General features: G+C 45.0%; 1 protein-coding gene across 9 annotated transcripts in view; it reads left to right on the forward strand.

Moving 5' to 3' along the window:
- Positions 1-4,506, forward strand: part of NPHP4 (nephrocystin 4) — a 103,121-nt gene extending 98,615 nt beyond the window's left edge. For all 9 annotated transcript variants that reach the window (XM_042854042.2, XM_042854043.2, XM_005298426.5 and 6 more), the window contains exons 29-31: positions 478-657; positions 3,130-3,273; positions 3,855-4,506. In XM_042854042.2, the coding sequence (XP_042709976.2) occupies positions 478-657; positions 3,130-3,273; positions 3,855-3,995 (465 nt within the window). In that variant the 3' untranslated portion in view covers positions 3,996-4,506. The remainder of the gene's footprint in view (positions 1-477; positions 658-3,129; positions 3,274-3,854) is intronic.
- The last annotated feature ends 10,068 nt before the right edge of the window (positions 4,507-14,574 follow it).

Raw genomic sequence — 14,574 nt, forward strand, 5'->3', positions numbered from 1 at the left:
GTCTAATTTATATTCCAAACTGCCGTCTAGAAGGCACAGTAGATTAGCTTCCCTTCTGACTTGATCAAAGGACACCAGGTTGGTGCCTCTAAAAAGATCTTTCATGGCACATGTAAAAGTTTAGGTTAATTTCTCCTCCACTGTCTCTCATGCTGAGACTATCCCAATAACATGTTATATTAACAGTGCTGATAACTTTGACCATCCCTGATACCATCTTTCATTTTCATCTAGACAATTCTGATTTTCTTGCATTTTTAATATAAAACATTTTGAGCTGGAATGTACCAGATTGAGACCTAATTCCCAGGACCCGAGAGATACATCATTTGGGGATTCTAATTAAACCTTTTCATTGTCTTTCCTGAGAGGCAGAGAGACCCTATCGGCATGTGTAGAATTTGTGTTCCTACAGCTTGGTTGCTGCACTAAGTTGTGGGCATTCCTGCCTGTTTCCATTTTGCTCGTTTCCTGTAGGTGGATCCCAAAGGCGTGTTTATTCTCCCTCCGAACGGGGTGCAGGACCTGCATATCGGCGTGAGGCCTCAGAAAGCTGGCAGCAGATTTGTTTACCTCAATCTGGTGGATGTGGAGTACCACCAGCTTGTTTCGTCCTGGCTGGTGTGCGTCTCCTGCCGACAGCCTGTCATTTCCAAGGTACCTGGTTGCACCCATATAACAACATTCCAGGCAGGTCACTCTGTCTGTGTGTCACTCGTAAGCCTAGAATGTCTGTTGAGTCAGTGTGAAGTGATGGAAACAGCTACAAGCATGGCTGAGAGCTCTTTTTGTTTAGAATGTCGCCAGATTCAGTCATCACTGGGATTCATGGTCTGTTACCATCAAATTTTTAAGTTCTCAGCCATGTTGACTCTACAAATTACCCTGTGCGACAGCATGGGCTGTTAGCTGCTAGTTAAATCTTATTTGCCAAAGATGGAACTGCCCTGCGTGCAAAGTGAGCTGACTAGTTTTACCGGAACGGTCACTACCATCCATAGCTATCTATTTACTGTCTATCTCTGTCACCCATCACCATAGCCTTTAGCCACCACTTCTCGTCAGAAATCAGTCCCTTGCATTGAGTATGAAAAACTTCCAAATCATCCATTGTACAGGAAGGACAAGACTATTGTCCCGTGTTGTTAGAACTCCAGAATGTGTGTAGAACATTTTGATTTTTTAAAATTATTCTTTGGACAGTGTTTTTCTTTCTTTGCAGTCTTTTCAACCTTGAAAGACTCTTCCCTTCACCAGGAATAGATTATAGGATCATAAAACTGATTCCTAAACATCTGGAACAGATAGTGACAAAACCACTTTATTCTTTGAATAAATCACCTTAAAGTAGTAATATTTTTAACAGCAACTAGCCCCAAAGTAACTGCCTTCACATGCCATATACAATCAAATTGCCATAGGAATTATAATAATAACTTTATATTGCTTTGTCTGGACAGCTGCTTTAGATATGGTCCTGGGTAGAACCAGAGGAAGCACTAGTGGTTTTTCCCTTTGGACATAAATACTACTCCTCCCGATTTTATGTATACAGGCCCCAGGTCAGGAAAGCACCGAAGCACAAATCCATGCCTATTCAGGAAAGCACGTGCTTAACTGCCACTGAAGTCAGCGGGACTTTATGCACGCGTTTAAGTGCTTTCCAGAATCAGGGCTGTAGTGGCATGTGTGTCTATGGTAACAGTTGTGGGTAGCTCTTGTAGTCAGAATATATCATAGAGGATTTAGAGAGAACCTGCTGTATGTTATGGGTTACATCGTGCTGGGCACTGTGACCTGGATCTAGGATGCACTTAAGCATGTGCTTAACTTTCAGCCTGTGAACAATCCCACTGAAAACCATCAGAAAATCATGTTCGGCCTCTGTTTTGAAGGTAGCTCCATCCGTAGAGCCCCCATTCTGAAAGTCAGTCACAGCAGGGGTATTTCCTATTAGCGCTGACTCCAGTCTGCTCTGGGATTTCAGGCCAAAGTAGTAAATTGGATTTCCCATTTAACTACTGTTCAGTTTTAAACGTTTCCCTGAAATACTCCATATTGGGGGAAGTTAAGCGCAACAGTACAGCACTGCTACACTTCCCTCGTAACGACAGAACCACTCCCGTATGCCGTGTGAGGGAATTAGCACCGTGGTTGTCCTAATGGAAATAAATTAGCTAACTAGCTGGCGAAGGAGCCTGGCTATGATCCCAGCTGAGTCCCTTTGTCATTCAGGCTAATAATCCCCTATATACGAAAGACTCACTGCAGAATTCAGGCTGAGGGAGCTGCCTGGGAGCTGAGGGGAAAGCCGGGGGAGGTGAGGGAACTAATGTGTTCAGAGTAAGTGAAAGTTTCCCCCGTGCAAGGCCTATGCAGCACTTTAGCCTTCAATAAAGGGTTTCAAGTGGGCTCTCTCTGGCACACCCGTTGGGAATAGCCTAATAAAGGATCCACTGAGGAAGAAAAGTTCCTCTGACCAGCACTAATGAACAGACATGAGGTATTGCAACCAGCACAGACAGCATCGCCATGGGGTGTGCAGTGGGGAGAGAGGGGGCTGATCGGGGTAGCCTGAAGACACCCCTTAAAGTTTCTGGTCAAAACATTTTGAAAGGGATTTTCAAAAACACTGAGTCTTGGCCTAATGAGAGTTCGACCACTGGCTTCAGTGGGAGCAGATTCAGGCCAGCCTTGAGTACTTTGGACCCACCTGCCTCTTGTTCCTATGAACACGGTCCTAGGAGATTTGAATCCACAGTTAGCCTTAGAACGATAGATAGTGCGGACTGGATAGCTCCTTTCGGATCTTCTAGTCTATATGCCTGGCAGCAAGAACAGAAGACGTCTCTGTTATTTCTTCCATAAATGGCCTGAACAGTATCTGAGATTGGGTCATAATCGCTTCGCTTCCATGTTCTAATAACTCTGTTCTAATAAGCTGGGTTCCATAAAGTAGTTCTTACTCTCTGCAAATGTACTGAACATTTTGGTAGTGACTCCAGAATAAAGGGAAATCTTCCTGGGGGTGTTTACTACACTATATGGGAAACCATTGTGCTTTTACTCAGACTTGGCCTGTGTCAGAACTGAAATGACAACGCTGTGATTTCTTATATGTAACCACAGGCATTTGAAATAACACTCCCTGCCGGCGGAGGGAAAGGCTCCAACAAGCGGATCACATACACGAACCCATATCCCTCCAGGAGGATGTACTTCCTGCATACCAACCGAGCTGACCTGCTGCAGTTCAAGGAGGATTCCTTTGAGGTACCAAACCAAACAGAGTGGCGGGAGAAGCTCAGATACCCTTGCAGTAGGCCTGCCTGTCTCTCTGGTTTTCAATCCTCAAAGGTTTTCCAAAGTTAATGATTTTCTCCAATGCCCAGTGGCTGCACCTATTGACTTCAGTAGGAGTTCTGGGAGGCGAACACGTTTGAAAATCACTCCAAGAATGTTTTTCTGCATGTCGTGGTCTGTTGTGGTCCATCATTTGGTTTTTACCATGAATCCTAGAATGCATGTTCCACTCACAGCGAAACGGCACCATTTGCTCAGGGAAATTGGAAATAGATGAGTAAGCTTCATGCGGTTTGAAAACTTCAGACTTCTTTTGTGCTCTGTAAGGGTTTGCTAGGGAAGGGGTGGTGCTGTGTGAACTCAGTGGGTTGGGATGTCTGACACAGGGACATGTTACGTGTTACTGTCGGGCACACCTCCCACGCCTGTTTTGTCAGCTGACAGACCCCTCTTGCAGCTTGGTGCCAAATGCACACGTGAGTGCTAGTGCGAGCCGTGTTGGCGTAGGGAGAATGGAGATGTTTAGCGCTGTCATCTCACTCTTTTTGCAGATTGGAGGAGGGGAGATGTACACGATTGGCTTGCGGTTTGCACCAAGCCAGAGCACCGGGGAGGAGGAGATTCTGATTTATATCAATGACCACGAAGACAAGAATGAAGAAACCTTCTGTGTGAAGGTTGCCTATCAGTAAAGAGGAGGCTTTGCCAGAGGGTCAGTAGAATGATGTGTTCCTGGAGCATCTGTTGAAGCTTTCATCTTACTCCACCTACCAAGAGACAGAGTCCTGTTGTTATCCGCTTTAGAGACTTTTCCCTCCATAGATTTCCTGTTTCTGAATTTCCTCGACCATGTTTGTTTGTAGACAGAAAACCGATTGAGCTGCTCTGTGAACCTACCCCACATGCTGGCAGGATGTTTCTCCTTCCTCTTTGCAGTTTGCCTCTATCTAATCAAGCCATGGCCAAGTCACTATGATTTATTGTCTGACTGAATTCTTGGCACACTAACATGACCTCCAGTGATGTAACAGCCATATTTGTTCTACTTAAAATGGTAAATTAATCCCTATATATTTATACCATATGCCACGGTCCAGACGATTGTCACTATTTCTGTTCTCCTTTGGTGGGCCGTGCGCTTGTTTGGATTTTTATTTTTTTAATTCTTTTTTTAACAGATTTTAAAAAGCTGCATTTCCAGAATATGTGTGTTTAAAGTATTTTGTTTTTTTAACTGAGTTTTGTACACAAAGATGACAATTTTATGGTACTTTACTCATTCCAGTTCATCTAAATTGTTGCACAGAACCCACGGAGTGCAGCATAGAGTTTTCTGTTCCAAGGCTTCTGTTTGCCAGTAGCTCCCCATTGCATGCTGGTGCAAGCATCTGGGTTGCCCTTCCTCTCGCTAATCCCTTTAAATGACAGATCAGAAGCTCTCCACAATCCAGCCCATCACCTGCATTTCTATGAACTGTCCCAGAGGCTAGAAAGGCTCAACAGGTTCTGTGTGATTTCAAATCACTCAGTCAGCTCGGAGCTTGTGCATTGTTTGAATTGACAGAAGATAATCTCTTCTAAAGGTGAGTACTAGAGATGTCAAAATTGTCTGACACCGGAATTTCATTTAATCTATGAGCACACAGCATCCAAATTGGTATCGGTTTCAGGGTAGGGGACCCTTGCAGATCTAAGGCAAAGGCAGGAGCTGGAAAGCATGAATCAGGCGATACAGTACACATAGGAATAAAGAGATTAATTATGGCCACAGGCCAAGGGATAGAATTGGGCTAACTCTGTTTAATATTAAAAATCAAGTCAAAGGGAGTCGACGGAGAGGGTTGAAAATGGAGAAGATCGCATCTAGGGCACTGGCTCAGCCGCAGGCGAGGGAGTGGTAGACGAGTGGGTGATGAATTTGCAGTGGCTTATGTGAAACAAGTGGGTAGTCTCCATCCATTTCCCAGTGCACAGATACAGCCTCACAGGTAGACCCCTTGCTGACAATCTCAGCAGGGAGGCCATGAGGAGGAACTGCCTTTTCACCTGCTGGGATTGTCCCGTCAGAACACTCAGGCACATGACGGGGCAGTATCTGGGGAGATTGTGAAGACCATGCACACCTCTGTGTTATAGGTTGCTCCTCTCCAATATTGTATTGCCTTTTGCCTCTGGAGTCTATGCCAACAATTCATGCTCCCTCATCCCCATTGGTCAACATAGCACCTTGCCTAAGGCCATATCTCCCCACCATATACCATACCTAACCTAGGCCTTATTCTCTCCTTAGGGCTCGTCTTCATGTACAGCGCTACAACGGCGCAGCTGCTCTGGTGCAGGTATGCTGCGGTAGCGCTGTAGTGAAGATGCTCCTATGCTGAAAGGAGAGCTTCTCCCATCAGCGCAGTTAATCCACCTCCCCGAGAGGCGGTAGCTATGGCTGTGGAAGAAGCTCTCCTGTCACCATAGCAATGTCTACATGGGGGGTTAGGTCGGTGTAACTACATCGCTCACGGGTGTGGATTTTTCATATCTCTGAGCAACGTCGTTATACCGATTAGGTCTGTAGTATTGACCTGGCTTCAGTTAGACCGGCGTGAATCAGGAGTAGCCCTGGTGAACTCACTAGAGTTACTTGCCATGAGAGCAGGTTCAAGGCTCTAGATTATATGCTGTTTGATAGGGACTGTCTCTTGACCTTTTGATGGGGCACCTTGCGCATTTATGGGGCCTCATACTAACAAATCACAAGATCTTTGGGGCTGGGCTCTGTTTGATGTCTTCTACCTACCTTATAGGGCCATGGCCACGTACAGCAGGAGATGGTATGGGTATGGGAAGGCGTATGGGAATTGGTGGTGTGTAAATACCCGAGGCAGATAAATAATTTTGGGGCAGGGACTGTGTTTGTAGAGTGCTGGGCATAGTGGGGTGCAGTTCCATGACTGGGGCTCCTGGGGGCTCCCCCAGTACCAATAACAACAAATAATAATGTAATGGAGCATGACCCTAGAGCAAAGGGCCTGGGGAGAGGTGTGCTGCAATCTCAGGAAAACCACTGGGAAGAGGAAGGAACAAAGTTCTCTTCTATATTTTTAGGTCTCCACCATGTTTTATGGCTTCAGTTTGAAACCAGCCGTGTAACCAAGCACTGAGAAACCACAGTGTACATGTAAAGCAGGCTCCAGGGGGCGCTCTTGCCAGCAGTGAGCCGGCCGCAGAGCTAGTCCTCTGCGGAGGGCACCGAAACGGGAACAGGGAAAGTACAAAGCAGATTGCATCGAAAGGCGGGTGGGCAAGGCCGGCTGGGCAGATCAGGCTCCGAATCCCATTTCTCTGGGTGCCAGGGCAGAAATAGCAACCTTGCAAGTCTCAGCTCGCAGGGGGTTCTGAGGAAGGCGTTGCCTTGAGGGAGGGTGCGGAGGGGGAAAGGGCCTTTGACTGACTGGAGCCGGGGAGCTGGTGCCGAATCCTGCTTGGATTGACAAGGAGCCAGGTGAGGCTGTGGCACTGCCCTAATCACTGGCGCCATGTTACAGCACGAAAGAGTCATTCATGCAGGGCATGTCTCACCCTTACTTTCCATCAACCTTCCCCCCCCTGCCCAAGCCAAAGTGGGGCATGGGAAAGACTGAGTATCCAGCATCAGACACACCCAAAGGGCAAGAACAGGGATTGTGTTCTCTTGTTTTCTCCATGCTTGTGCTTGGCTGAATCTCGTATGTTCTAACAGGAGCATTTTCCACAAGACGTAAGTCTCAGCTTTGCTTTGGGATCTGACAACCTTCCCTGCACTTGGTAAAGTCATTGGGCCTGGTGGGGAACACGCGTGGCATAAAATAAGCACATGCAATGTTAATGGAGCACACAGTAAGTGGATTAAGAACTGGCTAACTGATAGACTTCAAAATGTAGACTAACCTAGGCCCATTCAATTAAAATGTATTTGAATACAGCCAAGTGCAAAGTTACACACCTAGAACAAGGCCACACCTACAGGTTGGGGACTGTATCCTGGAAAGCAGTTACTCCAAAAGGGCTTTAGGGCTCATTGCAGACAAACCACTGAACCCGAGCTCCCAGTACGAGGCTTTGGCACAAGGGCTAACGTGATCCTTGAATGTATGAACAGGAGGATAGCAAGCAGGAGCCGGAAGGCGATACAGCAGTATTGCGACTGGAATGCTGAGCCCCGTTCTGGTGTCCACATTGTAAAAAAGATGTTGAAAAATTGGAGAGGGTGCAGTGAAGAGCTACAAAAATGATTCGAGGGCTGGAGAAAGTCCTTACCGTTAAACAGCTCGATCTGTTTAACATTTAAAAAGAAAATGGAGAGGTGATGTGATTACTGTGTATTAATACCATTGGAACAAGTACCAAGAGAAGTGGTAAATAAACAGGCACATGTCTTGATGTCTCCAAATAAAGACTGGATGCCTTTCTGGAAGATTTGCTTTAGTCAAACACAAATTATTGGGTTCAATACAGGGGTAACTGGGCAAAATTGAATCCCATGATATACAGGCAGCCAAACTAGATGATTTAATGGGTCTCTTCTGGCATTAAACTCTGTGAATCTACTGTTGAAGAAGCTGCTGTTGCAGGTCTCATCACTGTTCTTCACATTATCAGCCATCTTTAGTAGGAAACCAGACAAAATACTCTTAACTGTTTCCAGTAGAAAGCAACAGAGGGTCCTGTGGCACCTTTGAGACTAACAGAAGTATTGGGAGCATAAGCTTTCGTGGGTAAGAACCTCACTTCTTCAGATGCATCTGAAGAAGTGAGGTTCTTACCCACGAAAGCTTATGCTCCCAATACTTCTGTTAGTCTCAAAGGTGCCACAGGACCCTCTGTTGCTTTTTACAGATTCAGACTAACACGGCTACCCCTCTGATACTTGTTTCCAGTAGGGCAGTGCTGGCTGGTATTGTGATAAAACCTGCACAGATATGATCATCTATTCTTATTGTCAATGGAAATTAATTGGGAATGAATGCCTAGTTGCCAGGAGATACTGCACTGTGACAACGCTGTGTGAATGCTGCATGCAGACAGCACAGTGGGGAAAAAAATGAAGGACAAACCAAATACAGAACTGTGAAGGACAGACAGTGTATAGAAAAAACACATGCAGAGGTTTTCAACAACCCATTTTGAGCAGAAGATCTGAATTCTCTTTGCATTAGGTCTAATTCATTTTGGAGGACTGTGCAAGCAGGCCTGTGAAAAAGATCCCGCATTACTTTTAGCAGGATTTAAACAAAAACAAACAAACAAATAAATTATATTTGTATAGGTCACAGTGGATGAAAATCTGGTTGCTGTTTCCATTTGGGGTCATAGTTGATGATTATTTCTGTGAAAAATTATGAAAAGTTTTTGCAAAATTTGTCTGCATTTTCCCAATCAGCTCTAGATGTGGATTATTGTGTGTTAATGAGTAATACTGAGTAGACTTCAAACCAGCATCCTCATTTCTGGAAAGTTTTAGATAAATTTTCAAGCATGCGGGAAGAGCTTTTTGTTAGATCTGCTGTGCTTTCTGTTTTTGTACAGCTTAAAAATACACCGCAAACATTCTTCCTTGTAGATTTCTGGTCCAGGACAATAATACTTTGTAAAGCACTTTTAGATCTTCAAATGCAAGCCATATGGAATTGCAAACATTCAGCCCTATAATCCACTGTGTTATAGGTCAGTATTACTGCCTCCATTTTTACAGGGAAACTGAGGCACAACGGTTCTGCAGTGCAGAGCTTCTGTACTTTCTGCAATACAGTGTGATAAGAAAGTTGAGAATTTGCACAGATCTGAACACCTGCAACGTCTGTAGAGGACACTAATATCTAAAAACCTGTCAGAGCTGGTCCTGAAATACTTCACCAGAACAGCAGCATTTGGGAACATTCTGTATGCAGCACCAACATTTTTCACCCTAATCCTCCCCCATGGATAGATGGGTAAGCTAAGCACTTTGCCTCCTATTACCTTAATTGCTTCCAAACCTGTCAGCCTGTAATTTTCAAACTTCTATATTTTCACCCCCACAGAAATCCCTTTGGCAGTTTTACCTGTTACGCACACTCCACAATGGATTTGATTAAGCTTGCTCATTGATATGTTTCACTGTACAATACTGAACAGTGCTAATTTGCTGCCTTGATTGGCCTCATGAAAAGCAAATCCCTTATCTTTTTGGCTTTCTGGGCTCCTCTTGCTAGAAATCCAGATTGCCAAGCACGTCTTAACTACGCACATCTCTCTTTTCGGAGGCTGTAGTGTCATAAACAGTGATGTCAGGTTTTGTTTTGGACCTCAAGGGTTCACAGCAGCAAACTCCTTGGATCCGTTCTGTCGGCCCAGAAAAGCAAGCTGCCTCTTACATGAGATAACATAGTCCCAGCCCAATGAGCTATGTTATAGCAAGACAGGGCCTTAGCTGTAATGGGTAACTCCAGAGTCACACCACTGTATGTGAGAACAGAATTTGGAGCATATATTATAAGTCAAGCCAGTGACTGGAAAAACTCCTGCATTCTTACTTAAGAGCACAATAAAGCTCCTCCAGTTCCCTGCATGGACACGCCAAAGAAATGCAACTACGGAACAGCAGTTTAAAGACAACAATTGCTTGGTTTAACCTAGGGGATGTAGCCTGAAGGGTCCCAGTAATCCTACCTGTGAGTTTCTGGAGCAGCTGTGTACGGATTTGGATAGAAATCTGACACTCATCACTGTTGTGTAGCACAGTCTTCAGCAGGTTCAGTAAAGGGCAAGGCAATAGTTCATGTGGCCCTAGACAGTTCCTGAGGGCTTGTATCCATTTGTCATAGGAGAAATCTCTGGGAACTTTTCATGAACATTAAGTTAATTACAGAGCAATAGTTATGATTGGAATAATGGGGGTGGGGACTGCAGGTCAAATATTCATGGGCTGTGGCAGAGTGAGGCACGGGAAAGGCTGCCCTTTGGAAGAAGGGAAAAGTGGACCCTCACAAGCCATGATCGAGATACAAAAGGAGCGCTTAAAGACGACAAAGTCATTGTGGAGAAACTAAATGGATTCTTTGCTTCAGTCTTCACGGCTGAGGATGTTAGGGAGATTCCCAAACCTGAGCTGGCTTTTGTAGGTGACAAATCTGAGGAACTGTCACGGATTGAAGTGTCACGAGAGGAGGTTTTGGAATTAATTGATAAACTTAACATTAACAGGTCACCGGGACCAGATGGCATTCATCCAAGAGTTCTGAAAGAACTCAAATGTGAAGTTGCGGACTGTTAACTAAGGTTTGTAACCTGTCCTTTAAATCAGCTTCTGTACCCACAAAAAGAACAGGAGTACTTGTGGCACCTTAGAGACTAACAAATTTATTAGAGCATAATGACTGGAAGTTAGCTAATGTAACGCCAATATTTAAAAAGGGCACTAGAGGTGATCCCGGCAATTACAGACCGGTAAGTCTAACATCGGTACCGGGCAAATTAGTCGAAACAATAGTTAAGAATAAAATTGTCCGACACATAGAAAAACAAACTGTTGAGCAATAGTCAACATGGTTTCTGTAAAGGGAAATCGTGTCTTACTAATCTATTAGAATTCTTTGAAGGGATCAACAAACATGTGGACAAGGGGGATCCAGTGGACATAGTGTACTTAGATTTCCAGAAAGCCTTTGACAAGGTCCCTCACCAAAGGCTCTTATGTAAATTAAGCTGCCATGGGATAAAAGGGAAGGTCCTTTCATGGATTGAGAACTGGTTAAAAGACAGGGAACAAAGGGTAGGAATTAATGGTAAATTCTCAGAATGGAGAGGGGTAACTAGTGGTGTTCCCCAAGGGTCAGTCCTCGGACCGATCCTATTCAACTTATTCATAAATGATCTGGAGAAAGGGGTAAACAGTGAGGTGGCAAAGTTTGCAGATGATACTAAACTGCTCAAGACAGTTAAGACCAAAGCAGATTGTGATGAACTTCAAAAAGATCTCACAAAACTAAGTGATTGGGCAACAAAATGGCAAATGAAATGTAATGTGGATAAATGTAAAGTAATGCACATTGGAAAAAATAACCCCAACTATACATACAATATGATGGGGGCTAATTTAGCTACAAGAAGTCAGGAAAAAGATCTTGGAGTCATCGTGGATAGTTTTCTGAAAATGTCCACGCAGTGTGCAGAGGCGGTCAAAAGAGCAAACAGGATGTTAGGAATCATTAAAAAGGGGATAGAGAATAAGACTGAGAATATATTATTGCCCTTATATAAATCGATGGTACACCCACATCTCGAATACTGCGTACAGATGTGGTCTCCTCATCTCAAAAAAGATATACTGGTACTAGAAAAGGACAACTAAAATGATTAGGGGTTTGGAACGGGTCCCATATGAGGAGAGATTAAAGAGGCTAGGACTCTTCAGCTTGGAAAAGAGGAGACTAAGGGGGGATATGATAGAGGTGTATAAAATCATGAGTGATGTGGAGAAAGTGGATAAGGAAAAGTTATTTACTTATTCCCATAATACAAGAACTAGGGGTCATCAAATGAAATTAATAGGCAGCAGGTTTAAAACAAATACAAGGAAGTTCTTCTTCACGCAGCGCACAGTCAACTTGTGGAACTCCTTACCTGAGGAGGTTGTGAAGGCTAGGACTATAACAGGGTTTAAAAGAGAACTAGATAAATTCATGGAGGTTAAGTCCATTAATGGCTATTAGCCAGGACGGATAAGGAATGGTGTCCCTAGCCTCTGTCTGTCAGAGGGTGGAGATGGATGGCAGGAGAGAGATCACTTGATCATTGCCTGTTAGGTTCACTCCCTCTGGGACACCTGGCATTGGCCACTGTCGGTAGACAGGATACTGGGCTAGATGGACCTTTGGTCTGACCCGGTACGGCCTTTCTTATGTTCTTAAGTAGCTACACTCGGCCAGTCCAGGCTACCGCCAGTCCCACTGTTGGGGGATGCTTTAGCCCAGAACCCTCACTCCTTTCAAGGAAGCACAGTTAATTCCTCTCTTTGCTGAGCTGGTTAAAGGGGCACAGATGCGGAAAGGAATGAGGTCCACAGTGTTTGCTGTATTATTGTTGCTTTTTTTTTTTACATTTTAAATGTTTCTCCTCTCTTTTGTGAGGAGCCTCATTTCACACATTGTAGTCTCTAAAGTGAGTCTGCAATTTGCATTTGAAAGCTCCCACTGCATTCATGTCAGACTGAATGCAGACACAGCACTTGAATCTTCCCCAGATAAGATGCTTTAAGCTGTGGCATTCTTATGGCAGACAAAGGCAGCCCATCTTTCAAAGTTAACTTATCATTTTCATCAGCCTTCCCCCTCTCCCTTTTAATAAAATGCCATTTTTAGCTAAATGGAGCAAAGTGAAAGCCGGGAAGTAGCAGATCCGACTCTTTGATGTCTCTGTGATAAGGATTTAATCCTGTGGTTGCCCCTATTTAGACATTGTAGAGGTATTTGAAAATATTTTAATTTTAAATGGTGTTTTCCTCTCATTTACAACAGCTCCATCCTCTTTACACTGAAATCCCTTTCCTAGTTAAGGATGGCCTTGTGGCTAAGGCAGAGGACTTGGGGTCAGGAGTCCAGGATGCTAGTTCTGCCTCTGTGCTGCCTTGGGCAAGCCGCTGGTCCTAATCTCCCAATCTGTAAAATGGGGGGACATGAAACTGACCCTCCTGACTGTCCTTCCTCCTTCTACCGTTTGTTTAGACCTTTTCATTTCAAAGCACTCTACAGGGTGACCAGCAGTCAGCAGCTTTGTCATGGCCTTTCTTGGATCGGAATCAAAAGACCATGCCCCATGATGGACTTTGTGCGGTACCTGGTGGATTTGCTTGATGTCCTCCAGAACTCTAGCTTCACTAGCCCATGTGTGTTTGCGTGTGTGTGGTGCATTTTGTGTATTATTCCATCCTGGAGTGGGGGCACTTGCTTCATTGAAAATCAAAGGGTGAAAAAACCCTGTACAACAGCAAACATTTGTGCGAAACTGTACGACTGCAGAGAGCTAAAAGCACGGGGCATTTACATTCTGCCTATGCTACCGTGACGCCTGCACTAGAAACGCACATTCCATTAGGTCACAGTAGAGCAGACACTGATGGTGGGCACAAACCTGGCTGCCCAAACCTGGCTGTGCCCCTTCCTTTGTCTCTGTTCGGTAAAAGGGACGTATTGCTTTTCAGCTCTCGGAATGGTCCCTGGGATTGCGCGCAGTGTCAGACAGTTCTGTCACGTCTGATGGATGGAAAGCGCATCTGGCAGAAGGCTGTGGATAAAAAAAGCAAACCTCTGCTTGTCAGTCATCCCCCAGCTGAGGTGTGACTTGGGGTTCATTGTGAATCATCAACCTTGAAACAACACTGCTCTGGAGTAATGTGTTTCTCTGCAGGGGTGAGGCACCGAGTCAAGGGCAGAGGCAGCTTTTAGTGGAAAAAGCAGCGTGTCTTCATGCTGCCCAAGTGCCCCTTTCAGCTCAGAGACTGAAGGGAAAGGAATTCGAACGGAGCTTCAGTCCCCTGCCTGTAAGCAGGAGTTTGCACTGTACAAAGGCCAGTGGGGAAAGTCCATACAGAGTCTCAGGAGGGTGGGGGAAGTCGCTGGGACCAAACAAACCCACCCATGTGTTTGAGGTTTGCCCCACCTGAGCCTTTAGAGACGAAGTGTGAATGGAATGGGCTCCTCCTCCCCGGCTTCCAGCATCAACTCTGAGTCAGTCTCACACACACACACACCGACGCTAGACATGTGAAAGAACAAGCAGGTGCTGGGACAGTTTGCAGGGCAGCCAAGTCATCTGCCTGCCTCTTGTTTGTGGTAGCTGGGTGCCAGCCCCGTCACTGCCAGCCCATCAGCCACTCTCTTCTGGGCTATGCCAGCCCTGTCTTTGCCTTGCAGGCTATCAACAGATGCACCCTGGGATTCCCCTGGGATAGCCAGCCCCTGCCACTGACTACTCACAGAAATCCCAGATCCTCTGCCATCCAGGGAGCCATGTGCCCCGGTTTACTCGTACCTTAAATCACCACTCTTCTAAAACCACACAGCACCTGTGAGCACTTCTATTAAAACCAAAGTAGGTTTATTTAAGAAAGAATGGGAGTTAACTAGAAACAAGAAAATAGTGGAAATAAATGGTTACAATACAAAACAAAATGATAAAACACAAATCTGGTTTTCCTATTAATAGTCCCCTTTCTTATCTACTAAAAAAGGTTCTCCCTCGTCCTCCTCCCCTTCCCCACCA

Source organism: Chrysemys picta, chromosome 21, assembly GCF_011386835.1.
Source record: "Chrysemys picta bellii isolate R12L10 chromosome 21, ASM1138683v2, whole genome shotgun sequence".
Lineage (NCBI taxonomy): Eukaryota > Metazoa > Chordata > Testudines > Emydidae > Chrysemys > Chrysemys picta.